At 42.3% G+C, this 27,498-nt stretch overlaps 2 protein-coding genes across 2 annotated transcripts; one reads left to right on the forward strand and one right to left on the reverse strand.

Moving 5' to 3' along the window:
- Nucleotides 1-428: 428 nt before the first annotated feature.
- On the reverse strand, nucleotides 429-7,009 carry slc35a5 (solute carrier family 35 member A5). Its single transcript, XM_061053639.1, has 10 exons — nucleotides 6,872-7,009; nucleotides 5,425-5,581; nucleotides 5,202-5,300; nucleotides 4,986-5,119; nucleotides 4,568-4,635; nucleotides 3,794-3,982; nucleotides 3,511-3,711; nucleotides 3,297-3,424; nucleotides 2,876-3,144; nucleotides 429-1,601 (listed from the first exon to the last, which is right to left on the reverse strand). Exons 2-10 carry the CDS (start codon nucleotides 5,549-5,551, stop codon nucleotides 1,533-1,535), a joined length of 1,284 nt encoding a protein of 427 aa, XP_060909622.1. The 5' UTR covers nucleotides 5,552-5,581; nucleotides 6,872-7,009; the 3' UTR covers nucleotides 429-1,532.
- A 3,269-nt stretch (nucleotides 7,010-10,278) lies between these two features.
- Nucleotides 10,279-26,957, forward strand: f5 (coagulation factor V). The gene is made up of 26 exons (XM_061053640.1): nucleotides 10,279-10,531; nucleotides 10,907-10,989; nucleotides 12,075-12,197; nucleotides 12,816-13,028; nucleotides 13,117-13,278; nucleotides 14,236-14,457; nucleotides 14,536-14,701; nucleotides 14,809-14,989; nucleotides 15,479-15,575; nucleotides 16,408-16,613; nucleotides 17,472-17,619; nucleotides 17,757-17,969; nucleotides 18,102-20,187; nucleotides 20,306-20,474; nucleotides 20,613-20,849; nucleotides 21,219-21,435; nucleotides 22,168-22,347; nucleotides 22,472-22,588; nucleotides 22,684-22,755; nucleotides 22,872-22,957; nucleotides 23,047-23,202; nucleotides 23,301-23,445; nucleotides 23,717-23,868; nucleotides 24,607-24,789; nucleotides 24,893-26,108; nucleotides 26,284-26,957. The coding sequence occupies exons 1-25, from the start codon at nucleotides 10,380-10,382 to the stop codon at nucleotides 25,037-25,039; spliced, it is 5,913 nt and encodes a 1,970-aa protein (XP_060909623.1). The 5' UTR covers nucleotides 10,279-10,379; the 3' UTR covers nucleotides 25,040-26,108; nucleotides 26,284-26,957.
- The last annotated feature ends 541 nt before the right edge of the window (nucleotides 26,958-27,498 follow it).

Raw genomic sequence — 27,498 nt, forward strand, 5'->3', positions numbered from 1 at the left:
TAAGATGCAAAGTCAAAGTAACTGCAGCATAAAAAAAATCTGTGAAGCTACATCTCCTCCTAGTGGTCCAATGAGATGTTAGGGTGAGCTGCTGGGTGAACACAGCTCCACTGTGTAAGAAGTGTTGTAGTCAAAACCAGACTAACCGAGACCATACCCGAGATCAGAGTGCTCAGAGACCGAGTCAAGAACAAGACCAAGGCAGGGCGAGACCATGGCAACAAAATAAGACATTTAGGGTATGAGACCGAGTCAAGACCAAGACATTTAGGGATGCTTTCAATTCTGAGACAAGACCTTCAAAAAGCGGACTTGAGACCAAGACCGATTTGAAGTACTACAACACTAGTATGAAGTTACACATGTTAATTTATCATTAATAAAATATACAAACAAGGCTTTGAATAACATGAAGACAAATTAAAAAGCAGTTTTTATTTGCAGTTTATTTGCAGAATCACAAGCAGTCAAAGGTCAGACTTTATGGCACATACAGGAATTTTCATAGAATAAGACTTACGGGTACTTCACAGTTTGAAAACATCAAACAGGAATGTGTAAAGCAGAGTACTCTGTGCTCTTGGTTGTTGTACGTGTTCACGGTTTGAGCTGCAGAATAGAAAGCCCTCTACTCTCTGAGTGTGTAAACGTATGGTATGTATAATTTACAGTTACCACGGCGATGTCTGGAAGCTTCAGTTTGTGCTTTTATGTGATGCTAAAACGTTTCCCCTCATGGTTTCAGTATAGACCGAATATTGCATTTACACTGCACACATATTGTTATACAATCATACGACTGTCGACGTGAGGATGCTGCTCGTACAACCACCTGCAAGCAGCCAAATACCTGCACACACACGGCAGGAATCATCAAACTAAAATCTCTAAAAGAATCTGCCTCATGATCCCAAACAGCAAATACAGTGTTCCTTCCACTTAATTAGGGAGTATTTTTAAACCGTGGCCCTATTAAACATGGTTTGGGGTCTAACCGACTTTTAGGATCAGGGTCTGGAACGGCTCTAGTCGGTCGACTTAGATGGCGGCTGCAGAACGGGCTGTAATGGCAGCAATGGTCAAAGTCTTTCCACTCAAAGTTCCTGTTTTATATTCACTGACTGACTCAGATTGTTATTCTAAGTGTCTGACAGCGTTACAGAAAGGATCCCTGCAGAGATAGACTTTTTGTTACAAAGGGAAGATGATATTTTAACCTTGAACAGCTGTTACATTACTCTAAAAAAAACCACCCAAAATATGTAAACATAGGGCCGAGGTTAAAAAGTACAGGCGTTCCCCTTTAATTAAAGCACTTATACAAAGACAGGCACATTTCAAAATATACACAACAGCCTTAATACTCACAAGAGTTCATCACACACTTGATCCACAGGATTCACTGTTTCCCTGCTGACAGTCGGTCAACGCTCGGACACCAAACCTCTGCACGCCCTCTGCGTTCAAGAGCGTCAGTCCACAGAGCAGCTTCATGACAATCCTCTGTCCTGAATGTGAGCGCTAACTCAGCACTACAAAGACTCCTCGTCTGACTCGCTGTCTGTGTTCGTCTTGGTCAGCAGCTCCAGCTCCTCGCCGTCCTGCAACACAATAAACATAAACATCGAGAAGAGATAAATGAAGAATCAGAAAGCAAGCAGCCGTGATATCAGTCTATTCTTCTTCTACAGCAGCAAAGATCTTTACAGATATATGCAGAGTTTTGTCCTGCCTACCCGAGGTCACTTCAACTTGTGACTGCAGGATGTCTGCACAATCTTTTTTAAGTTATGTTCTTGCTCATGTGTTTTCTATTTAAGCTCTTATTAAACGGGATTATGCGTAAAACAATCTTATGTGGCCGTATCACGGTCACACACAGACACAATATGTTTTACACCCAAATTAATGCAACATTATGGTGCCCTGAACGATTGTGCAAAACAGAGACGTCTTCGCTTTCAGCTGTGAAACAAATTAAAACTGCAAGTCAGTCCTGTCTCTATGACAACAGGCGCTGCACGACCGACACTGCTCCGTTACTTTTTACTGCATTGTTTTTTTAAATTTGAGATCGTTTATTTCCCGATCAGACACAGGGCGAGGAGGACGTGGGTACAAGACACGAGCCGTAGGAGGCTAAACTACGGGGAATACCTTACATTTGGAAAAGATCGTCGGTAATGTCAACAGCGCCTTTCTGAAAAGTTGAACAATTTTCTACTTGAGCGCTCGGAGCGGACTCACAAAGAAAATACGCTGGGTGCTGCACTTTTTCTCCAGGCGTACGCTTTCTGCTGCAAAGGCCCTCTACTCATATTTAATAGGACGCCACTTGAGAAATGTTTGGAAGAAACGAGAAAGTCGAGCCTGAGTGATGACGACCAGAATCAACAGGAGGATCTGATCTGATCAGGGGGAGGTTTTAGGGAGGTCAGAGGTCAGAAAGATAAACGAGAGGCTATCTCTGAGCATCAGCACCAAAGCCTTCAAGTCTTCTAATGCTAAACAAAAAAAGTCCCCTCAGAGTCCCGCAGAGTCCAGAACAGCGTCCTCATAAGGCCTCACTGACATCTGTTCTGTTTAAAAGCTTCCTCTTTCACAATCCAATAGACTTCATCGACTTAATGAAATCATGTGAGCTGAGTCTCCAGAGTGAGTCTGAATGCAGAGATTCTGTTTCCTCCTGCATGGAAGAAATCACATTATAGAGACACAAGGGCCAAAGTTTTCCTAGAGTATGTGTGTGGGTGTGTGAGTGAAGGGAGGAGGGGGCTTTACATCGGGGTTAGCTGAGGAGAGGACCGTGACTACAGAAGGTCTGTGTGTGTGTGTGTGTGTGTGTGTGTGAGTGTGTGTGCAATCTGATCCGTACCCCTCTGGACCTCTCGAAAACCTCTCCGTTGACGACCCGCAGCTTCTCTTGCTGCAGGCTGTACTCCAGGTCTTTTGGCCGGCTGGCGTTGTAGATGAAGATGGCCAGCAGGACCGTGGGAGCCTGGAGGAAGAAGTCCAGCGAGGGCCGGAAGTCGAACAGCAAGAGGGAGAGGGCGGTGACCAGGACGGTGGTGATCTGTCCTGTCAGGACGTGGAACATGTTGTCTCTGAATTTTAGGATGAAGGCCACAAATAAACCCAGGGCCGCTGCGGAGAGACGAGGAGAGATGGCAAAAAAAACACGTCTCTAAAGGAGGCATCAGATCAGAAAAAATCCCAAATACGATCGGTTTAAAAGATGCAAACAAAACAGAAAATTGATCTTTCAGGTGTGAGGGACTTAATTCTGATTGGCTCACCAGTGACCAGCACCAGACCCAGTGAGTAGACGTTGTGTCCGTGTAGGAGGCCACAGTGGACAGTGAGTCCGCGTGCTTCACTGCCGAACCCGAGGGTCATAGCGTTAAACACAACGCCAAAGGCATACCTGCAGAACCACAGAGCACAGGACCGGGGTTAGGATGAAGCGCTGTTTCCTCTACCTCATTGTCGTCATCACCAGACGCTCCTCACAGTTTACTGTTCTGGATGAAGATGCTCTCGGTGAGCTGGTCTCCTTCTTTCAGGATCTTCTCGTTGTAGATGTTGGCCATGGCGGAGACGAAGCACTGGAGGACGAGCAGGATGTGACCCACACCCAGAGAGCGAAGCTTCCCCACAACGTGGTCCCTCCAGGCCTGACCGGGCAGGGACGACACCCATGATCCGCTCGCACTGTGAAAACAAGCAACCAATCAGAACTTAGCACAACATAAAGGACTGAATCATTTCTGCATCCATCACAGTGTCACATGACCTGCTGTTCCTCATCTGCTCCAGCAGCTGTGTGTAGAGCAGGCAGGAGTTCGACGGGGTGGAGAGCGGGTTAGAGTGGAGACCGGGCACGCCGATGGCATTTTGGCTGCCTCCCGATCCCGTCGTCAAGGAAACAATGGACAGGAAGAGGACGACTAAGGCCGCCCACTGAACCCAGGACAGACGCCGCCTGAAGGAAAAAGTGATGGACGAGATGTTTTTAGTTTAAGTCGTGGTAGTTTGTGTCAACTTCGACTCACCGTAGATGGAATAGGGCGCCTAGTGGTCAGTTCACATCCCCAATGTACAGAGGCTGTAGTCCTTGAAGGGGGCTCTCTCTCTCTCTCTCTCTCTCCCTCTCCCTCTCCCTCTCTCTCTCTCTCTCTCTCTCTCTCCCTCTCTCTCTCTCTCTCCTTCTCTCTCCCCCTCTCCATCTCTCTCTCTCCCCCTCTCTCCCTCTCCATCTCTCTCCCCCTCTCTCTTCTCTCCCTCTCTCTCTCCCCTCTCTCTCTCCCCCTCTCTCTCTCTCCCCTCTCTCTCTCTCTCTCTCTCTCTCCTCTCTCTCTCTCCTCTCTCTCTCTCCTCTCTCTCTCTCCTCTCTCTCCTCTCTCTCTCTCTCTCCTCTCTCTCTCCTCTCCCCCTTCTCTCTCTCTCTCTCTCTCTCTCTCTCTCTCTCTTATCTTAACAAGTCAAACAAAAGGAAATACACACACACACACTATCTCACTGTACAGAACAGAGTGGTAGGATCAGAGTCGTGCGATGAGTCACTTACTTGAGAATGATTCTGAAGAGAACAGCTGTAATCAGGATGACAAAGTTGGAGAACAACACCGCCAAGACCTGGGAACAAGAGGAACCACAGCTGGGTTAGAGATAAAGAGCAGAACGATAACAGAACATGAGAAGAGCGGGGAGTCTTTAGTCGGGACGTTTAGTAAAAGTAGGTTTGATAAGAGAGGGCACAATCTACATTTGGATTTTGACTGAGACTTTTCGCAGAGACTTAACAATCAGGTTCATATTCGAGGTGATCAGGTCAGCGATCACTTTTAAATCCCTTAAACAGAATTTGGTAAGGGTATTAAATCATTTGGATTTATGCAACAAAAGAAGCCCTACTGTAAAGCCAAAACAAAACATTCACATCTCGAAGTGATTATGAAATATTAAATATTGAGGCGTTCACTGACAGGCTGCAGGTAGGTCATCACATAGAAGACGATGAGGTTGTCGAGGAAGTAGAGGAACGCAGGGACGGACCACTTCAGAGAATTTAGGAACGATCGACTAGAGGACCAGCCGAGCTCTCTGCAGGATCGCCCCTCTGAAGAGAAACAGAGAATGAAACTAGTTCAACACACACACAACAACACACATGCTGAGATGTCAGCGACTTCTGTCTTTACCTCGGACTATGACCCTGAGTGACATCAGCAGGCAGAAGAGCAGTTTGAGCAGCTCGGCAAGCAGATTGACCGACGCAGGGAGGAAGTCATACTTGCTGTCTGCAGATCGACGACAAACAAAAAAGGCACGCTCAACAATTTTATAATTAGTGTCCTGATTTAAAGATCTTAGAACGTCTCGTCATCTGCCTGAAATAAAGAAATAAATCCATCTCATAGTCACCAGCGTTTGCAGAGAATTTGAGCAGCAGGATACGAGTGGTCCCCAGGGTGACGAAGCCCAGGCCGAGGGCCAGCGTGTAGGCCAAGGAGCGCGAGCACAGCCTGGGGGAGGGCGTGCAGTACAACATGGCTACGACTGGAAGTCGAAGCAGTCAAACCTGATTTGACACAAAAACAGAGTTAGGATCAGACTTTGTGCTCAGTATCTAGGTCATCATAAGATTACTTTACAGAATCTGTAACACAAAGGGAAGTGGACAAACTGGTTTGTCTCGGTACAGAAACATTACAGCACATGAAATGCAAGTTATTTATTTTCTACTGTTTTAGAGAAGTTCATTTCCTCAATAACCACAAAAGAGTTCATCAGATATGAACTCTTTCATAAGAAAACATATCCAAGCTTTAATAGTTGAGCATATTTAAAGTAGAGACCAAGTCAGTGAACTATGAGGGCAAAAAAACTAAATAATCGTTCATGAATCATAATCGAGGTCAAATGTTCAATTAATCGTGAAGTTGATTTGAGGTCATATTGCCCAGCCCTAGCTTCGATTCACCCTGACCCGGATGACTGAGGACCTGCACAGACACCGTCGAGGGCAGAAACAGGTCGGATAAATGACAAGAACATCTATTTGAAAACACAGTTTGTAGTTGTTGACTGGACATGTTTTTCATCATGGGTGAAAACATCACAGCTACAAAAGTCCTAGACCCCCTAATATTAGGCCATTCCTTGTTTTCAGGAAGTCTTTTACTAAATGCAAGAATATCCCATGAAACAAGAAAAACATTTCACGTCTGCAGAACTACACAGAGTGTAAAAACAGTTTCTGCAGGAATTTAATGTTTTTCTTTTGCAGCAGGTGAAATGTTTTTTAATGCTTCATGATATATTGTTACGTGTTTATGTATTTGCATTTCATGAAATATTTTTTTGCATGTTGTAAAATGTTTTTTTTGGCAGTCCTGAAACATTTGTGCAGTTGACCTTCCGGGCCACCGTACAAACCAGTGTCCAAGCTAAATTGGACGGTAGTGAGTGAAAAAGGCGAAGTTTTCGTGCTTTTGTTTATAAAAAATGTGATTATTTTCCAGCTTTTCAATTAATTATCTTTTTAGTTGGGCTGTCGGTCGAACAAATAATGACTTATCAAGACGAACGAATCTGTTTCTTACTAATTTCTGACATTTAATGGACCCAACCACTGATCAAAACCATAAACATCTTTGAGATATCGTTTGCATGAGGGACGTCGGATAATTTTCATCCGCAGGATAATCTGAAGTAAACAAACAGAGCTCAGAGCTAAATTAGCATCTTTGTTCCTGATTCAAAAACCGTCATATTTCTACAAATATTATAAATCACGCTTCTTCTGTTTAATTTAAAACACATTGATACTCATAAGATGCACAGAAAGCAGTTTAAAAGAGTCACTTACTTGTGGTTATCCTTTTTACAAAGGCATCTCTGAAGCATTTTTGTTTCCAATCAACTCTTCCTGTTCCTAGATTTCCATGCGCATGCGTACTGGCACAGGTGCCGCGATGACGTCGTCGTACACGCACACACACCCGGACTTCCGATTGTCCCAGATTTGCATAATGAAACTCTCCTTTTTCTGGGACTGCTCTTTTAGTCAGACTCTCTGAACTGATCTAAATCTTGTTTTGAAAAAAAACGTAAATGTTCAACTAAGATTCACACTCGTTCTTTTTGATGACGAAATAGCCTTCCCCAAATTAAATTAAATTAAATTAGGCTAATTACCGGTAGCCTAATCTTGTTCCAACATTTTTTTTAAAGGTGCCAAGACTTATTGTCTTCATGTCCCTCTTTAAATCCTACATGGAAACATTACATTATTGCACACATTCAAAACCAAAGCTTTTTGTGATTGTATTTTTTTTTTCTTAAATTGTAGGCTACATATTTTAATTTATTTAGCTACTTTATTGTGACGCTCAGGGGTGGAGCAGCAATTTTAAAAGTGCGGCTGTTCTTAGGTAGTTAATTAGCAGGATTACTGCTGAATGTTTCTAACTTTACCGCGCTTCAACTGTAAACGAACAGCTCTGATTGGCTGAATTATCACTCAATTAATCTAACTTGACCAATCAGTTTTCATCAATGACTCCCCCGGTAAAAAGTACGGGGGATGAAAGTACGTTTCAGTAAAACTGTGAGTGTCGCAACATCACCCACATCACCCCCGGGTGCAATGTGCCTGGTGAAGCCAGCACAAAGTTCAGATACATTAATTTAGTATCATTTCAGTTTTTATGATTTTTTTTTGCTCTTTGAATGAGAAATGCAATGCCAGGTTTACTACAGCGTTGTGTAGCCTTACAAATACCTAATACAGCAACGACAACAATAACATTATTAATTATGATATTTTTTTTTTTTTAAGAAATCGGAATCAGTATCATATCGGAACAGAAAAAAAGGATCGGTGGATCGAGCATCTCTCATTTATAAAATTGATTTGCATTAGCCGTATCAAACCACTGCTTACAAAACATGCTGTCTCCACATCCTGTGCAGCTGTTCTATGAAAAGGTGACAACACCTACAGACACCGGACGAGACCACGCCCAGATACCAAGGATGACTTCCACCTATCAAGCGCTGACAGCAAATGCATGGGTGGAAATACCTTTTAATGCATCAATAGTAATATTTTTAAAGGTCGAGTGCTGTTCAAGTGTTTTAAAAAAACAAATAAATGCTCCAAATGAAAATAAATTCTGTATGAATCTGATAAACATTAGAGGGAGGACAGTGCAGGGAAGATGTGCCGGCTCTTCTTGGTACCATGAGGAGTCTCTCGGCTGTTTTTTGGATGAACTGCAGGTGTCAGAAAACCGACTCCTACATGACGAAGAATTGCGATAATCAGGGCGAGGAATGCTAAATAGACGTTTATGGATGCCAAGGACTCGTCCAGGAGATACAGCACATTTCAAATGATCTCCCCCTTTAAGGAAGTTTTCACATTTAATTGCCACACAGATGATTACAGGGATCAAGAAGATAAAAGTTAAATAATGTCAGAGTGAAAGCAAACCATCTGGTTCATCTGTGTCAAAAAAGCCAAATTAAATCTTGTGTGATTTGATATTTAAAGACATAAAAGCAGAAAAGTCTTTAAAAAAAAGGTAAAAACATATTGTTGGGATTGCATAACTGAATTAAGCAATCATTTAAAAATGAAAACTTGAGCGCATGTGAAGTTGTTTTTATTCTTTGGGCAAGTGTGCATTTCTCATCCTTTAAATCACAGAGTGGTGTCCTGATATTAGAATTGTTTTATTTGCTTTGAATTTTATATAGAATACTTTTTCAATCTCTGAGGGAAATTCTGGTTCTGCACTCTGTTATTGAGAGACATGCTTTTCACATGCATAGGCCTGACACCTCTCCAACTACCAGACCAAGTTTGACATTCTGAGCCGCATTGGGACTTGAGCTACCCTCTGGTTCCTAACCCAAGTCCCTACAGACTGAGCTACTGCCACCTTCATACTTGAACACCACCCAGGTAGCCTATTGGCTTCTAGATAAAATCAGACATGTTTAATACGGTTTAATATGGTCTCAAGTCGTCTGGTCTTATGCAAGTTTTGTTGTTTCATGATGTGACCATTGACAACAGCCGATAGATGCGGTCTCGCTAGCACCAAAGCTGCAAACTAGTAAACAAGGCGGGGAAGCGAAGGGACGTGCAGTTCTCCTGGACTGATGGAGAGGAGAAGAAAAACAGGTGGACAGAAATGACTGTGGCCCTTTAAATCCCTGAAGTCCCCAGTAGGTAGGGTTGCAAATTACAGCCGTTTTTCTCAACCGTTAGTTCTAGTTGGTAGAATTGTTAACAGATTGTAGGTTTATACGTTTTTAATTTGTTAAATTCGATTAATGATTAATCATTAACATCCCTAATCCCGAGTCATCACCGAGGATTTCAGCCCTTGAGATCCTCCATGGAATTTTTTTAAATCATGCACATCGTCTGTTAAACTTTATGCAAGCAGGGTTGTTGCGATATCAGAAATTTGAACGTTTCCATCATTCTAGTAAAACTCAAACAATTTTGATTCCTCTTTTGTTACCGTGGCAACAAAAACAGAAGTCCTAGACACCCGGTGTTTTGTAAATTCTCACTTTAATTTCCCCCAAAAATTGCAGAAAATTGCACAAAAACATTGGCAATGTGTCAGTGCTGAAATGTGTTTATCTTGCAATGTTTGATGGCTTCCTTCCTCTCCTTCTCACCGGTGTTATGAAATCGATGCAGTTATTTTGACAGCTTCTGTACTTCTTGATGATATTGATCATTAAAATAACAGATTGTATTGTTTTTAAAAAGGTGGAGTCGAAAAAGTGGCAAACTACTGAACATTAACATTGCCTGTACTCATGTCATCTACAGCAGTATAAAAGGCTTATTGATCATGTGTCTCTTCCAAATTATAAATAAAGGTTGCATCAGTTGAATCTTGTATCATGACAGTGTTTTTTTTTTCCATGGTAGCTTTGCGGTTAGAGACGTTTTCTGTGTAAATTCCCGCACTCATCCCAATCATGTTGTTTTTTCCCCATGAGATGATGTGAAGACGCACACCCTGGACCCCTCGGGGATGACTCACAGCCAAACACAGGAGGTTTTAATTACAAGAGAGGTGGGGTGGGAGGGGGGAGAGAAAATACACTGAGACACAGTTCATTGCCCTGGGACATAATGTTTGAACGTGTGTGTGTGTGTGTGTGTGTGTGTGTGTGTGTGTGTGTGTGTGTGTGTGTGTGTGTGTGTGTGTGTGTGTGTGGGTGGGTGTGTGGGTTTGTGTGTCAGTGACGGATAAAGCTCAGAGCAGTGCACCTCTCTGTCAGATCACTCTTCTTCTTCTTCACTTCCAGAACATAGACCCAGCTCACCTGAGGGACTGGACATGAGGCTCTGTTTCTGGGCTGGAGCTCGACGTCTTCTGCTCGTCCTGGTTCTTCTCGCTCACAGATCCGAGCAGCATCAACCCAGAGAGAGACACTACTACATCGCTGCTGTGGAGATAGACTGGAACTACTCTGGAAATGACTCTCACAGGTAGGACACTAGTGGAACATTTATGACATCACAAGAATGAAACACTTTGAAAATGAAATTTTTTAATTGTATTTCTGTCTCAGTATTTGTATTCCTTTAGACAATCTTTCCACATTTGCTCATGTTCTGTTGTTAAATGTGTCTGTGACCTGATAACATCAGTCCAGATTGTCCTCGTTACATTTCTTTGCCGCTCTGTTCCCCAGCCTCGGACAGTATCAGCGTTATTTTGACAAACACACGACCAACAGTTGCATCATGAGTAAACGTGTCCTATCTTGAAGTCCATATCATAGATTAGCAGTGTTGTGAGTAGGACATGTGTGTGTGTGTGTGTGTGTGTGTGTGTGTGCTGATTCTTTTTTTGTGTCTCAGGTTCGGTCCCACCTATAAGAAAGTGGTCTTTCGGGAATATGAGAAAGACTTCAGACAGGCAAAGACTCATCCCTCCTGGTTAGGTAACTATTGCGTATACACAGTCTGTCTTTAACCACAAAGAAATACTCATCCTGTCTGCAAGTCTACTATCCATCCAGACTCAAATATTTATCAGCTAATAACTTCTTAGAAGGGAGGGGATTTGAATACAACTGTTGTAAAGATAATTAAAGGTGACACATTCTCCTCCTCTTCAACCAGTTTAAATAAGTCTCAGAGCTCCTCAAAACATGTGTGTGAAGTTACTTGTTCTAAATCCACTCTGATCCTGTATTTGATCATGTCTATAAACCCCTCTATTTCAGCCCTGCTCAGAACAGGCTGTTTCTGTGTCTGTAGCTTTAAATGTAAATGAGCTGTGTCTAACCACGCCCCCTCTCTGGAAGGGCTTACCATTTACCAGCTGCAGAAAATTTAAAATAAATTTAAATAAATGTAATAAATAAATCACCCTCTCCAATGCAGCCATTTAACCATGGCCTATAGTCGTCATGGGAACAGATGACTACACATATACTGTATGTATACCCCAGATGCTAACTGCCACCCTCTGATTGTCAACAAATGCACATAGTCGATGAGGGGGAGGAGCTAAAAGCACTTTCTGAGTTTAGAGACCTTCAAAGCGCACCAAGCCGTATTCCTACATATTGTTGTTTTGATATTGGAGCGACTATTTGATGAATACTGTAATGTGGTTGCCATGGAGTTGTATTTTGTCTGACTATTAGTTGCATCCCCATCCTCAGTTTCAAAAAGAGCTGAAGTGAATAACGGTGAGTAACACTGTCTGGAGTGAGACATCAACAACACCGTCCTTATTCAATACTTCTGACTTTTACCAAAGTTCATGTTGGTTTCCAGGAATGTTTCTAAGTTGCCCAATAGCTTCTTTCTAGAATAAATATTAGTAAGGTAAGAGAGGGAATCACATTGTTGTACATTACAAAACACGAGCGGATGGTTAAAATGTCTTTTCACTTCAGCAACACAGCGATGAGTCAGAATGTCTTCACGTCATTTCCCCCCGCTGTCTCATGATGATGTAATAAAACATACATGTGATGCAGAGACCTAACAAACCAAATCCTGTTTCTCTCCGCAGGTCTGGTCGGACCCACCCTGCGGGCGGAGGAGGGCGAGACCATTGTGGTCACTTTCAGAAACATGGCGACGGGACCGCACAGCATCCACCCACATGGCATCGCTTATGGGAAACAGTCTGAAGGTGGGTGTCCGTTAACTCAGCTGTGCATGAGTCTAAGCGATTCCTCTGTGTTACCCTGTGTTAGGGTCAGCGCTGGTCTTCATGATGTTACTCATTCTGATAATTATACAAGATTGGCCAACAAAACAAACAACTTTGTTTGTCTTTTTCTCAAAGATTAACCCGGAGAGGCAGATTATCAAAGTAGACTGTACTGAAGTCCAACAGGAAGAACTGTTAAGCCTGAGGAAATCACTATCTGCTCATATAAAGAGAAATAACAGGACGTTCCTGCCATCATTTAAATAAGGAAATGAATCCCTAATATGTTCTTAATGAAAAAGTCAGAGTGCAGAGATTTGAAGAGGACATATTCTCCCCCTCTTCCACCTTTTCAAACAATCCCCTGTGGTCTAAATGAAACATCTGTGCTGTGCTTTGGTCAAAATATATCATGAATCAAGCACCAGAGGAGGTTTGTGACCCTGTACAAACCAGCTCTCTCAGAACGCTCCGTTTTGGTGTGTGTGTCTCTTTAAATGCAATGAGTATGAATATGATACTTTGTTCACCTTACTTATGGTTGCCCTGAAAGTATACCACATGGCATTTTAGACCGACTGCCCATTGTTTCTGCAGGAGCTCACTACTTTGACAACACCTCACAGAAAGAGAAAGAGGACGACGTTGTGCAGCCCAACAGTGAACACGTTTACTACTGGGAGGTGACGTCAGAGGTTTCTCCACAGAAGAGTGACCCCACCTGTCTCACCTACAACTACATCTCCCACCAGAATGTTGTTGAGGACTACAACTCGGGCCTCATCGGTACTTTGCTCATCTGCAAGCACGGTAAGCATGTGGCTGTTTTCTCTAGTGCTGGTCAGGGGAATTATTTGCATCTGAATGACAGATTTGGATTCTTTCTCTCCCGCTGCAGGCAGTCTGGATGATTCAGGGAAGCAGGTCGGCGTCCACCATGAATACACGTTCCTCTTCGGGGTTTTTCATGAGAAGGAGAGTAAATACAAACCAAACAGCTACTCCTCGGATAACCACGTCAAATACACCATCAACGGATACACAGAGGGATCCTTACCTGGTGAGTTTGTCCACTCATTTAGTAAGTGGCTACTGTGGCACAGTGGCTGATATTCTCGTTTCTTTCTTTTTACTAAATATGAAGTTGACTTTGGGAAGCATTGTTTCACATAGTTTAAGAGGCTGATATTGCTCTTTTCACTTCATATAATTTGACAGCTGTAGGGCTGATATATTAAACTTCAAATTCAGGTACTGGTTCAGATAGAAGTGATTGTACCAGAAGCAGAAACGTGCTCAAACTAGGATCAATATTGGAGATGCTTTCGAAAAATGGAGAGAGGTTAGAACACAGAAAGATTTACAGACCGATGCAGAGCTGGCTAAACACTGAAGCTTCAGTGTCCACCACATAGCAACCTGCGTGATCATCGACTTTAGAGAGGGGGGGGGGCTTTCTAATGTTTAGAATTAGGACTGCAATGCCCAGTTTAAACACTAGGTGTCAGAGTTACATATTGCTCCTTTGAATCAAGTCAGAAATTTTACATTTCCCTAATAGTTGTCTTCATATGATTTTTTTATTTTTATCTTCTTTGGTGGGTGAATGGCTGAGCACAACAATAATCACCCTCCCGCAGGTAGTTAACTTACATTTTTTTAATTAATCTGCCGATGTCATTTTGGTCTTTAAATGGCTTCAATAGAGAATAAAAGCTTCAAATCCCCAAACTGAATAGTTCCCACTGTTTGGTATATTTTCCAGCAGCTGTTTCATCATCCTTGATTGTAAGAAAACGTTGTTACTAAATGATCTCCTTTTATATAAAAGCATGTCATTTTCTGCATGTGAATACTTGTCTACTGCTTTACTGTTCAGACTGATGGTAAGTAGATCACACCGTCATGTACAGTATGTGTTGTACAGTCAGTGCAAAGACTGATACCAGATGTTCTGTGTAAACCAAACTATTGTCAGACAAAATACACAAAGTTCCTAACAGTCTCTTCTCTCCAGATGTCAGTGTGTGTGCAAACGCCCCTGTCAGCCTGCATCTGCTGGGTATGAGCTCGGAGCCTGAGGTGTTCTCTGTGCACCTGAACGGACATGTGCTGCAGCAGACTGGACATAAAGTGTCGTCAGTGGGACTGATCAGTGGCTCCTCCACCACGGCCAGAATGCAGGCTCTACACACGGGCCGCTGGCTGCTCTCCTCTCTCACTGCAAAGCACATGGAGGGTAGGAGTGATAACATCATGTAAATTATAAGAGAGCCTTTTTAAAACCAGTGAATCTAACGTGTTTCTACCATTGCAGCGGGCATGCATGGTTTTGTGGATGTGAAAAAGTGTGACGGCTTCAGAGCACCCAATAGAAGAATGACCATTGAGCAGAAACGACAGAGCAAGGAGTGGAAATACTACATCGCTGCGGAGGAGATCGTCTGGGACTACGTGCCTGAAATTCATGAACACGTTGACGAGTAAGCAGAATTTACATTTTATATCTTTCATGCATTGCTTGCTGATAGAAGTTGATCCAGTGTCTAAACAGAAATGAAACCTTGTTTTGTTTTGTTTCTTTGTGTAGGGACTTTAAGCTCCAGTACCTGAGACAGTCACCAACACGCATCGGTAAGAAGTACAAGAAGGCCGTGTACACACTGTACAAAAACGAGTCATTCACTGAAAAGCTGGAGTCACAACAGAGGAAAAATGAGCTGGGGATATTGGGTCCTGTCATCAGGGCGCAAATCAGAGATGTCATCAAGGTGAGTTAGTATAAATGTTTCTATATTTTTTACAACAACAGGTGCATGACGAAATAATAAAGTAAATGTTGTTACTTTGATGTACAAGACGTCCCTGATTCTGTTTCAAAATAAAAGCAGGTGGTTATCCATACAGGAAGTAAACTACCTTAAAGCTTAAGACAGTACAAAATACAAAATAAAAGCAAAACAAAAACTTAAATGCAATAATGGAATTTCAAACATGTAGTCAAAAATGTGATAAATCGCAATTCACTCAATTCAGAGATTTAATGCAATTTTAAAAATAACAGTTTGACACCACTACTTGCAACTCTGTCTAAAGCTTGGTAATCAGCAGCTGAAAGTGTGCAGTGTTAACTAGGATGTTAAAACACCGACTTTCAGCTGCAGGTTTTCAATCAGAAAATCCTGCATTTTGTGCTAATAGATTTAATTTATTGTGAAATCAAGCCGTTAGTCCTCACACATCCCTCTGTCCTCTTACAGATTGTGTTTAAGAACATGGCCTCCAGGCCTTACAGCATCTACCCGCATGGACTGTCGATAGAGAAGTCAGAAGAGGGCGCCAACTACCCAGCAGGAGGTACCAAATCTCCCATCACTGTAAAACAAATAGTTTGACTTTCTAAAACAATTCAAATGTATTTATTTATTTTATTTATTTAAATTATTTAACCAGGAGTACCTCATTGAGATTAAGAATCTCATTTGCAAGAGTGTCCTGGCCAAGAGGGGCAGCAGCACAACAAAGAGTTACAGACATAAAACACAGAGTAATTACAAACACAGTTTAACATGTCCTGAGTCACAGAGCAGAAAGTCATTAGTCAAAGCATCTACAAACTGAAGCATCTTCCTCACACACCTTCAATCTACTTTTAAAATGATTTAAAGAGACAAGCTCCCCCAGACACAGATCATCCTGCAGGAGATTCCAGGCCGCCGGTGCAGCGTACCGGCGTGAAACTCCTTTTCCCCATTTCAAGATGCACTTTGGGAACAGATAACAACAACAACATTTGTAACTGGGTTGCAGAGCGAAGACTGTGTCTTCCAGCACTTTTCACATGAATACAGTTACACAAGTACGTGGGAAGCAGGTTGAATAAAGCCTTATAAATAAGGACATGCCAATGAGTTTTTCTACGCTGAGACAATGCAGGCCAGCTGACTCGATCATACAGAGTACAATGATGAGTCAGGGCCCTGAGATTTGTTATTAATCTCAACGCACCATGATAGACACTATCCAGAGATTTTAGGCACTGAGAAGATGCATGCATATATAAAACATCACCACAATCAAGCAGGGGCATGAAAGTAGTAGCAACAAGTTGTTTTTTTTGCAGCAAAAGAAAAACAAGATTTGTTTCTGAAATAATGATGAGTAATGAACATTTCAATGTGTTTTCAAGGTAACCAGTCTCATGGAGTTCAGCCAGGTGAGACTCACACTTATGTATGGAGAGTTTTGGAAGAGGATGAGCCTTTGGGAGGAGACTCTCGATGTCTGACACGACTGTACCACAGCGCGGTGGACACACCACGAGACATCGCCTCAGGACTGATCGGATCAATCCTCATCTGCAAGAGTCAGTCCCTCAATGTCAGAAATGTTCAGGTAAAAAGACTCTACCATGTTTGTTGGGCATCCACTTTGGTCGGATGTGTTTTTCATTGTCCCCAGGAGATCAATCAATCAATCAACTTTTATTTGTATAGCGTCAACTCATAACAAGTGTTATCTCGAGACACTTTACAAGAAGCAGGTAAAATACCTTACTCATTGTCTGTTAACATTACAAAAGAGCAGGTAAAAGACCTTACTCATTGTTATGTTACAAAAAGCAGGTAAAGGACCTTACTTATTGCTATGTTACAAAGATCCGGCCTATCCATCATGAGCACTTTAGCAAAGCAGCAAAAGTTACAGTGGTAAGAAAAAACTGCCTTATTAAAAGGCAGAAATCTTCGGCCGGATCCCCGGCTCATGACGAAACAGTCTTCACAGGCCTAGACTGCGCCGGGCTTGGAAAGGGATAGGGGGAGAGATGGGATAAGATGCAGGAAGAGGGATAGAGAGCAAGGGGGTGGGGGGAGCTAGACCGTCCATCAGCAATCCGGTGGTTGGAGATGAATCCATTCTGACTGTTGTGAGTCCTTGACCTTTCCAGTAGCACCACTATTAGGATGATTTATTTTTTCTTGCTGATATTTTCTTTTTAATTCATATGATCAATCTGTTTAAATCTGGTCGAGATGTTGATGTTCTGGATGAATTGTGATTTCTCAGAGCTCGTTGAATGCCTGCAGACTCTTAATCTTTTCATGGGAACTTATTTTTATTCAAAGTTGTATGAATATGTTGTGTTTTTGATGATGGGACTGCAGCAGTTTTGTGACTCTGTGTAGGAGGAGTCAAATATTTAGAAAGCCAATGAACCAAACGTGAACTGACTACATTGGTTTGTATCTACAGCTGAGAGCAGACAAGGAGCAGCATGCAATGTTAGCTGTGTTTGATGAGAACAAGAGCTGGTACCTGGACCACAACATTCGACAATATTGTGATCGATCCAAAGTCAACAAGGCAGACCCCGACTTTTATAAATCCAATGTCATGCATAGTAAGTTTTGTCACAATTGCAATGACTCATAAAAGTTAACCTCAATCATTATTCTGTCTTTTATTTGTTCATGCGTATAATTAAATTTTTCTTTGCTGCCTGAAAGAGGACTTATATTTATCAAAATGTTCTCTCAGCAATCAACGGTTATATGTTTGAGAGTGGCCCCCTCCTCGGCTTTTGCAATGGTGAGGTTGCGACATGGCACATGTCCAGCGTTGGAGCGCAGGACTACATCCAGACGGCTACTTTTTACGGACATCCATTTACGCTGAATGATCGCACAGAGGACTTCCTCAGCCTTTACCCCATGACTGGAGAGACCATCACTATGAACATGGAAAACATTGGTTTGTTAGATTCTTTTTTAAGTCTGATTCAACACTTTATTTTCAAAATATTGTTATGTAGCAATGCTTTAATGTAATCAAATCAAATGTCTTTAAAGTTTATGATTAATCTGTGTGTCTCTTTTGAACCAGGCCGCTGGCTCCTGGCTTCCCTGAACTCCCATGAGACAATGAAAGGAATGCGTGTGAGATTTCAGGATGTCGAGTGCTACCGCGATTACCAGTATGAGTACAATGACTTTGAAGATCCAGAAAATCCAGCATTCACTCAGTGGAACCCTCTGAGCTTGGCTGAGATCAAGAAGGAAGCGGAGGAGTCAAAAACTGAAAAAGAAAAGAAACCAGTTGAGATAGATATCTACACAGATTTCTTTGCAGCAGAATTGGGTCTTAGGTCTCAAAAGAACCAATCTAAGAGCTCGAGTGTTGAGTTGCTGGACCTGACTTTCCTCAACTATGATGTTGTTGATGTCCCTGATGGAGATACGGATATTATCCTTAATATGGCTAATACAAAGCATAAATACAAGGACTCTATACCGAAGCCGAATGCACAAAATGAGACATTATCTTCAAAATGGAAAAAGTTGGATGGACTGAATATTACAACAGAAAATGTGTTGAACCTAAGCAGTGAGAATACAACACATTTTCAGATCAGTAGCACCCGTTTAACTTTAGACAATTCTACCACATCTAAAACAGAGAATACAACAGGTTTTCATAGCTCATATACACTGGCAAAGAATGAAACTATTATGACAAATGCTAACAATGCCACCAATGCTACCAATGCCACCAATGCCACCAATGCCACCAATGCTACGACATCATCAATGATTGGAACTATAACAAGAGAAATTAACAATCTCACAGTAACATTACATGGAAATTCAAGTTCTGTCTTGGACGCTGAAGGAATGAATCTAACCCCAAATGGGGATAACCAGACTTTTAACAGTAATATCTTGGCAAATAAATCCAAGGAGATGCTTACCAGAGGGGATATGTTCTCCGTCTCTGAGCCTCTATCCAGTTTCTCCAAAAACAATATCCATGAAACACCGAATGGAAATGTCACCTCCCTGTCACACAGAAATGAAAAGGCTGTTGAGAATAACACAGCGACTACTCATGCTAATGTGTCAGCAGATGGAACAAACCATTCATTGTCTATTCCAATGACTGATGTTGGAGAGGCTGAAATCAAAACTGGCAACCAAACCAAAGCTAATGACTCTCTGAACACCGCTGAGGAGCTAGAGTATGGACTCAAAGGGAACTCTTCTGATAATGCCAATATTTCATCCAATTCCAGCCTTGAAAGCATATTGCATACTCGTGGGGAAATTGTGCCCTTGCAGAATGTCTCGATGAATATATTAATCTCAAATTCATCATTGGAGATTAGTATGGAGGGAAGGGGTAATGTTACAGCTCTTCTTGACCAGTCGAACCAAACAACATCTTCATCTTCACATAGTTTGACCAATGAGACCATGATTTCGGGAAACCTATCCCTCTCCAGGAAGGACAGTTCTGAGGAGCTATTTTCCTCAGAAAGCAATGAAGAAGTGGTTATCTACCTTAAAGAAAATGATGCAACGGTGATTAAAACAAAATCTGTAAAGACGCAAGAGTACAACTGGACCTATGACGGAACTCACCAAGTGGTACCATTGGAGATTCCTGATGACCTGATGAAGTATTTAGGTAAAGAGGCCCCCAAAACAACACCAACACCAAAAAAGACCAAGAATGTCCGACAGAGACCCCAGAAGGGCCAAGGCATGAAAACAAAGAGGAGGAAGGAATACAAGCCTCAGGCAAGAAGTGGTTCACCATTCTCTCCGCGAGGATTCAATACAGGCATGGCCCCACGTGGGGCACGACCAAGTGTACCTCATCCTTTCTCTGTTGAGGATGAACTCATTAACCAGCCTGTCGTCATCGGTGTGCCTAGGCCTGATTTCAGTGACTATGAGCTGTATATTCCTGGAGATGAACCGGATCATCTAGGAATAGATGATCTAGATGTGAAAGCAGATGAATATGAGTATGTTGTCTACAAAGACCCCTACAGTGATCATGAAGACATCAAGAATCTCAACCTGGACGAGACAGCCAAGTACTACCTGAAATTCGCAGGCCCAAATGTCAGAACTTATTTCATCGCTGCAGAAGAGGTTGAGTGGGACTATGCCGGCTACGGACAGAGGTAAGCCTTACAGAAAGCTCATTTGACAATTGAGAAGATATGGTAGTTCAGATTTATTGTAGAGTTCTACCACAGCTTCACATCCACAAATTGAAATAAAGTTGTATTGTCTCCACAGGAGGCAAGACAGGTCACAACTTAACAGCAGAGAGACGAAGTTCACCAAGGTGGTTTTCCGAGGTTACATGGACAGTAGCTTCAGAACCCCTGAAATAAGAGGGGAGATGGATGAGCATTTAGGCATTCTTGGACCTGTCATTAAGGCAGAGGTTGGACAAAGCATAATGGTAAGACTGTATCTTAACTGTAGCTTTATTCATTTTTACGATCCATTGATCTGTTGGCAAGTAAAAAGGCACATTTGTATATTCCTTCAGAGCCTTTGTTACATACTGAACCTTTGATTGCGTCTCTTCGTGTTGTAGGTGGTGTTCAGGAACAATGCCAACCGTCCATTTTCATTACATCCAAATGGCGTCACCTATACCAAACAAACAGAAGGTCTGTCCTATGAGGATGGCTCTAAGTACTGGTATCAATATGACGATGAGGTTAAGCCCAATACCACCTTCACATATTTGTGGAAGGTCCCTTCTGCGGTTGGGCCAACACCAGACGAGTCTAACTGTCGGACCTGGGCCTACTATTCAGGTGTTAACCCTGTGAGTAATTTGCATTTTTTTTTAGATGTTTATATACTAACTATGTTAATGTCTAGGAGCATTAAAACTATCAAAACAGCCGATCGTTTCTTACTCTGCTGCCCCCTTGTGGCAACTTGAAAATACACAATGTACACGTGAATTGGCTGAAAGTAACTGAAACATGGCCACAGTTTTAGCCAGGGTTGAGTCATGTTTCAGCAACCACAAATATATCCATTCAGAATTATTGCAAGATCATAAAGAGGTCACTTTAAGGACTATTCCTTTCTTCAAAATATACTATGTGTAAGTTTTTTTTAACAGAGTGGAATGTTTTACACATTTCTAAAAGCTGATAGTAAACTCAGTGTTTGCTCTGTATTCAAGGAAAAGGATATCAACTCTGGCTTGATTGGGCCTCTGCTGGTGTGTCGAGAGGGAACACTGGACAACAAGTTACCAAACATGAGGGAGTTCATGTTGCTCTTCATGACCTTTGATGAATCCCAGAGCTGGTACTACGAGAATAACCGCGAGAGGATCCAGAGGAAAAGTCGAAGGAGAACTATGGCCCTCAGCTTCAGGGAGGACCTCAAGTTCCATTGTAATGCAACATGTTAATGTGTTAATTGCAATTCTATTAAGGGCTCAAATTAACCCATTACTTTATTACAAGTTGTGTGCGGTTATGTCCCTTTGGGCGCACCGTAGCTAAGCCTATGCAGGGTCTCCCTATAGTCACAATGATGGAAATGAACCACCTGCTACGCCTGAATGTCTCATATCACTTTTAAAAACTCCCAGATGGCTCAGTTAACGAGTCAAAAGTAATATTCACCTTGTGGCGTACACCATTTATTTTTTTACCGTTCCTTTGAGCTATTTTCATTTACATTTCGATCTTTTACATATTCCTTTTTCTGTGGCTAAGTTAATGTGGTAACCTCCGATCTTCTGGAAGTGCCTTATTTTATTTCAAAATTAAAGCAGGTCTGTATCCAAACAGGAAGTAAAGAACCATTAGCTTAAGACAGTCCAACAATTCAAAATAAAAGCATAGCAAAAATTGTTTTGAAATGGAAAATAATGGAATTTCAAACATGCAATAAAAACATGGTTAATCACGATTTACTATGGAAATTAGGAGATTTAGCGCATTTTGAAAAATGAATCATGACAGCTCTACTTTAAATACAACAGAAAGAATAATTTAACATCTTCATTGGGTAAAGCCAGTGTTATACGTTTCTTTGATACTTTCAAGAATGATCAGTCAGGGATTACAAAGTAATGTAAATGCTAAAAATTTATTTTTATCTGTTGTTTTTTTCCAAAGCCATCAATGGGATTATATTCAACCTGAAAGGTCTGCGGATGTACACAAACCAGCTTGTGGCTTGGCACCTGATCAACATGGGTTCTCCAAAAGACTTTCAGAGTGTCCACTTCCACGGACAGACATTCCTCCACAAGAAGACCACCAGCTACAGACAAGCTGTGTACCCGCTGCTGCCTGGTGACCTTTTTTTAAAATTATTTTTCAAACAAGACAACTATTTACGTCTAAGGCCAAGTCAATTGCCCTGCTAATCTTATTTGATATGTGAAATGTAGCACTTTCAAATGAACTGTTTTTGCAGGAAGTTTTGCTACTCTGGAGATGTATCCATCCAAACCCGGCCTGTGGCAGCTGGAGACAGAAGTCGGCTTCAACCAACAGAAGGGCATGCAGACCCTCTTTCTGGCTCTAGATGATGGTACGGACGATTAAAAAAAATATCTCTGCAGGATGTAGAGTTTTATTCTCACTTCACTGACGATTTGTTGTATTCACCTCAATGTTTCTTATCAGACTGTTACCGTCCGCTGGGTCTGGAGTCAGGCAGCGTGAAAGATGAACAGATCACCGCAATCAACACCAGAGGTAACCGTAATCCCTGTGGTCCTGCTGGATCCACAATCAGTGTACAATTATTGCAGGGTATTGTTCCATAATGCTGATATGTCACTTGAGAAATGATATCACCTTCATCTTTAAAGGATACTGGGAACCCCATCTCGCCAGACTGAACAATCATGGCAAATACAACGCCTGGAGCACAGAGAAGAACCACAGCTGGATTCAGGTATGTCTTAGAAGTGGAATTACTTTGTTTGACTGTGTTCACTTTGTTCCTAAACATAATCTGCTCCATGTGGACTTCCTCCTGTCCAGGTGGACTTCCAGCGGCCAGTTGTGATCAGCCAGGTCGCCACGCAGGGAGCCAAACAGCTCTTCCATTCCCAGTTTGTGGTCAGGTACTACATCTCTTACAGCACGGACCGCAGGAACTGGATCTTCTTTAAGGGCAACAGCAGGGACCTCAGGAAGGTGGGAGAAGTTTGATGACCTTCTTGATTTGAACAAACAGCTTCAAACTGACACAGATCACCTCTTTAATTCTTTGTGTCTGCCGATTCTTTCTACAGTCGTTCACCGGGAACCAGGAATCCCACGAGGTGAGCAAAAACATCTTCTTTCCTCCTGTGATTGGACGGTTCATCAGACTTCACCCTGTCGACTGGTACGGCAAGGGAACACTTCGCATGGAGTTCTACGGCTGTGAGCTGGATGGTAATGTATATGTTTATACAGACCTTTCTATTAAAGAAGGTTCCTTTTGACCACAAGAGATGTAACGTCACTCTCTTTAAAGCCACCAAACTTCATTGACAAAAAATGTATTTACAATTTAATTCTACTCCTCCTCCTAGCTATTCCCCGATATTTTGTACCCGTTAGTCATCGAGACCTCAAAATATGTAAACAAGATTACACCTGTTAAAAACAAAATGGATGTCATTAGATGTTCTGTAAATTTGACCTCTCTTGTCTCCTCTCTCAGGCTGCTCAGTGCCTCTGGGGATGGAGACCGGACTCATCGAAGACCATCGGATCACAGCCAGCTCCAGAGCCACCAGCTGGTACTCTGGACCCTGGAAACCCTCACTCGCTCGTCTCAACAAACAGGGAACCATCAACGCGTGGCAGGCAAATGTACAAATACTAATACTGTGTATGACAAACAGACTTATTGACCTTGTAGTTCTGGATCTTATCTAACTTCAGCCTTTTAACCCTTAAAGGTGGAGTCAGTAATATTTTTCGTTGCAGCTTGTAAACATTCAAACTAGTCCCCTTCTCCTGGGCTCATCACCCCCAGAACTCTAGTATTTACTGCTTGTACCTACTGTACACTGCAAGCTACCACACGCTAGCACAAGCTAACCACCGTTGTTTGGCATCTACCTGTCCAATAGAAATCAGGCCAACTCCACGTCTGCTGGTGAAAGCCAACAAAAGGTTCATCCTTGTTTTGGAACGAGCTTAATCTGCTTTAAGTTTCACCTCACTGTGATTATATTTTCTCATCTTTGCCGCTACATCCATCATATTCACCAGTTTGAATTGCGTCCGATCACTAAATTGCATCCACTCCTAAACCCAACTGCTGCGCTGTCATTGGCTGGAGGAAACACACCAGCTCCCCGTCCAGAAACGTCCCGCCTCAATCCAAACAAACCAGAACAGTAAAATCTAATCAGAGGTCAGGGTCTCTGCAGACACAGTCACAGTCACCACCACACATGCATGGAGGCCCAGAAGGGATGATTAAGCAGCTTTACTTTTGTACAAGTCTGGATTTTAATTTTTAGGAAAAAGCTACTGACTCTACCTTTAAGAGCACAGAGATATCTGTAGTCAAACCTTCTGTTTCTTACCTGTCTATCTCAGTATAACGACATGAACCAGTGGCTTCAGGTGGAGCTGCCTCAGGTTAAAAAGATCACAGGTATCATAACACAAGGAGCCATGGCTCTGGGGAAACAGATGTACGTCATCTCCTACTCTCTGCTGTACAGCGACAATGGGATCCACTGGAACCAGTACACAGACGACGAGGCTATCTCCTCCAAGGTGAGCTGCAGGAAAATCGAAATGCAAAGTATACCACATTAAAGTTTTCTTTTACCAAGGCAGGAAAGTGGATACTAAAAATGTCTCTTCCCGCAAAATGCAGACATTCTTTGGAAATACAGATAACAACGACCACGTCAAGAACTACATCTACCCTCCAATTTTCTCCCGATTCATCCGGATCGTTCCCAAAAGCTGGATGGGCTCCATCACTATGCGGATAGAACTCCTGGGCTGTGACTTTGAGTGAAACACACACACCTTTAAAATAACATTATGACAATTCAGAGGGCTGTACTACTACTACTACACAGGATCACTAAGTGAGTAATGTTGAGCCCAAAGTCAGAGCTTACAGTTTTTTGTAGCGGTCTCGCTTTTTACCGGGCTGGATCACCATGACTCACTACTCTTTATGTTCAAAGTTTCAGTTCTGAAATCGTCTTTATAAAGCATCAGTCTTTCACTTATTCTACCCATATCAGCATTCTTCATAAGAATATATGCAATATGTTACACACATGTTTTATTTTATTTTAAAGGTCACATGTTATGCTAAATACACTTCACCATGTTCCTCTAACACTAATATGTGTCCCTAGTCTGTCTACAAACCCCCCAATGATGAGAAAAGTCCATCTTCTGTGTCTTCTGCCTGCTCCACTTTTCAGAAAATGTGTGCTCAAACAGGCCGTTTGGAGAATTCCCTTCATGACATCACAAAGGGCAGTAGCCCCTCCCCCAGGTGGGTGACACTCCCACAGCTAGGTGTTTGTTCTGCCCTCCGAGTCTGCCTTCTCACCGTAAACAATAGGACATGGAGCGAGAAAGCCAGAGTACACCCAAGCCCTTCCAGAGAGGGGGCGTGGTCAGACACAGCTCATTTACATTTAAAGGTACAGACACAGAAACAGCCTGTTCTGAGCAGGGCTGAAATAGAGGGGTTCATAGACATGATCAAATACAGGATCAGAGTGGATTTAGAACAAGAAACTTCACACACATGTTTTGAGGAGCTCTGAGACTTATTTAAACTGGTTGAAGAGGAGGAGAATATGTCACCTTTAAATTTGAGTAACACATCAGCACACACACAGTAGCCATCAGGCTGAGGTTTTTTTGTGTCATACAGGAAGTCTAGTGCCCACTAAATGCAAGTTACAACAAAGAGTGAACTGGTATGGTATCACAAATTATGAATTTCAATATGATCTGGAAAAAGGAATTCACCACCCTCACATGTACAGAACAAGATCAGCAAAGGAATAGTATGCATCACTTTGTCCACAGGGGGGCGCCAAAATCAACAAAAACTGAAAGTCCCTGACAGGAGCTTTGGGGCAGCTAGCGTAGTGGTTAGTACGTGCCACACATGTATGGAGTCCTCCAAGCAGGCAGCCCAGGTTCAAATCTGATCGCAAGTCATTCCCCAAACTCTCTCTATCCCAGATTTCTGACTCTATCCACTGTCCTATCTCTGAATAAAGGCATCAGAGAAAGTTCAACGAGTGGTCTAGAAATAATTCAATTAAGGAATTTGCACTTTTTTAGTATTCTTTATTTTCTTATATGTCCCTCATGACGATCAGGTGACAAACAATCAGGCCTTTTCTGTGATGATGTGTCGATGACTTGGTCTTAGTTTGTTTGGTAGTACACCCCTCTGGTCAATTATGCACGCTCAAATAAAGACCTAAGCAAACTGAAGCATACATGTGGTGCATGCACATCCATTTCCAAAATATACAGTCATTTATCAAGGGCACTATATGCATAAATATACTCACAGGTATGGTGTAGGGCATTTGTTAAACTCATCATACAGCTTGTGAAACTCAGCTGCTGCATGAGTCATGGCTCCTGCTGATGGGGAATGTTACCTCCTTTAATGTCACCTTTGGGTGCTGCAGCAGAAGAAAAAAAAAAGATGGAAAGATTGGAGATTTTTTGCAACAGATGATTACGTTTTCAGATCCACAAATATATTCCCAAACTAATTTGTAAATGCACTAAGTATGAGTAATCCTAACCCATGCGTCATAGTTTTATGTGTTTTTGAAATATGAGTTTTATTTTTATGCTGACATCAGAAATGATTATAAATTAATGTAAATATGTAAGTAGACATCACGTAATTTATTTGTCAATAAAAATGATTGCTGTTCTTATTTTAAGCGTCCTGCTCAGTGATTCATGTCTCGGTATCCTGAGTATGAGTATGTGCACACTGATATGTTCTCATGGTGTCGAGAAGGCGTCACTTTTAGCACCTCTGCTGAGCAGGCCTCGTCGTTTAGCGGGCAGCCCGGGGGCCTCCAGAGTCAACAGACACGTGCAGCTGCAAACACATGCCGTGTTTATCCATTTGCTGATCATGTTAAACTGGGCACTGGAGGTGTGAAAGTCCCAGCATGGCTGCCCTGCGTCGCTACTGATCTACGAGTAACAAATTAAGTCATAGTTTTATTGGACGACCTGCCGTCTGGATGCTCTGGGAGCACTGAGAGGAGAAGCAGCTGTTAGTCAGTGAGACTGTACAAATACTCCAAGTGATCAGAATGTGGTGCATCATTTGTTTGCAAAGTCTCTTGTTGCAGAGGTCAGAGTTTGTTCATTAACATTTTAACAGGAAATCGCCGACTCATCCAGACTCCAGACATTTTTTAAAGCGGATATGGTGAGTTGACGTGTCTTTTAAGGTGTCACTAT

This window comes from Labrus mixtus, chromosome 13, assembly GCF_963584025.1.
Source record: "Labrus mixtus chromosome 13, fLabMix1.1, whole genome shotgun sequence".
Taxonomy (NCBI): domain Eukaryota; kingdom Metazoa; phylum Chordata; class Actinopteri; order Labriformes; family Labridae; genus Labrus; species Labrus mixtus.

Excerpts from the sequence above, each read along its gene's own strand:
- f5 (XM_061053640.1), top strand. The coding sequence starts at position 10,380 with ATGAGGCTCTGTTTCTGGGCTGGAGCTCGACGTCTTCTGCTCGTCCTG. Across the intron at positions 22,589-22,683 it reads CTTTCTGGCTCTAGATGATG|ACTGTTACCGTCCGCTGGGT; the intron begins GTACGGACGATT and ends GTTTCTTATCAG. Across the intron at positions 23,869-24,606 it reads TCAACGCGTGGCAGGCAAAT|TATAACGACATGAACCAGTG; the intron begins GTACAAATACTA and ends TGTCTATCTCAG.
- slc35a5 (XM_061053639.1), bottom strand. The coding sequence starts at position 5,551 with ATGTTGTACTGCACGCCCTCCCCCAGGCTGTGCTCGCGCTCCTTGGCC. Across the intron at positions 5,120-5,201 it reads ACTCAGGGTCATAGTCCGAG|AGGGGCGATCCTGCAGAGAG; the intron begins GTAAAGACAGAA and ends GTTTCTCTTCAG. Across the intron at positions 3,425-3,510 it reads TTCATCCAGAACAGTAAACT|GTATGCCTTTGGCGTTGTGT; the intron begins GTGAGGAGCGTC and ends GTGGTTCTGCAG.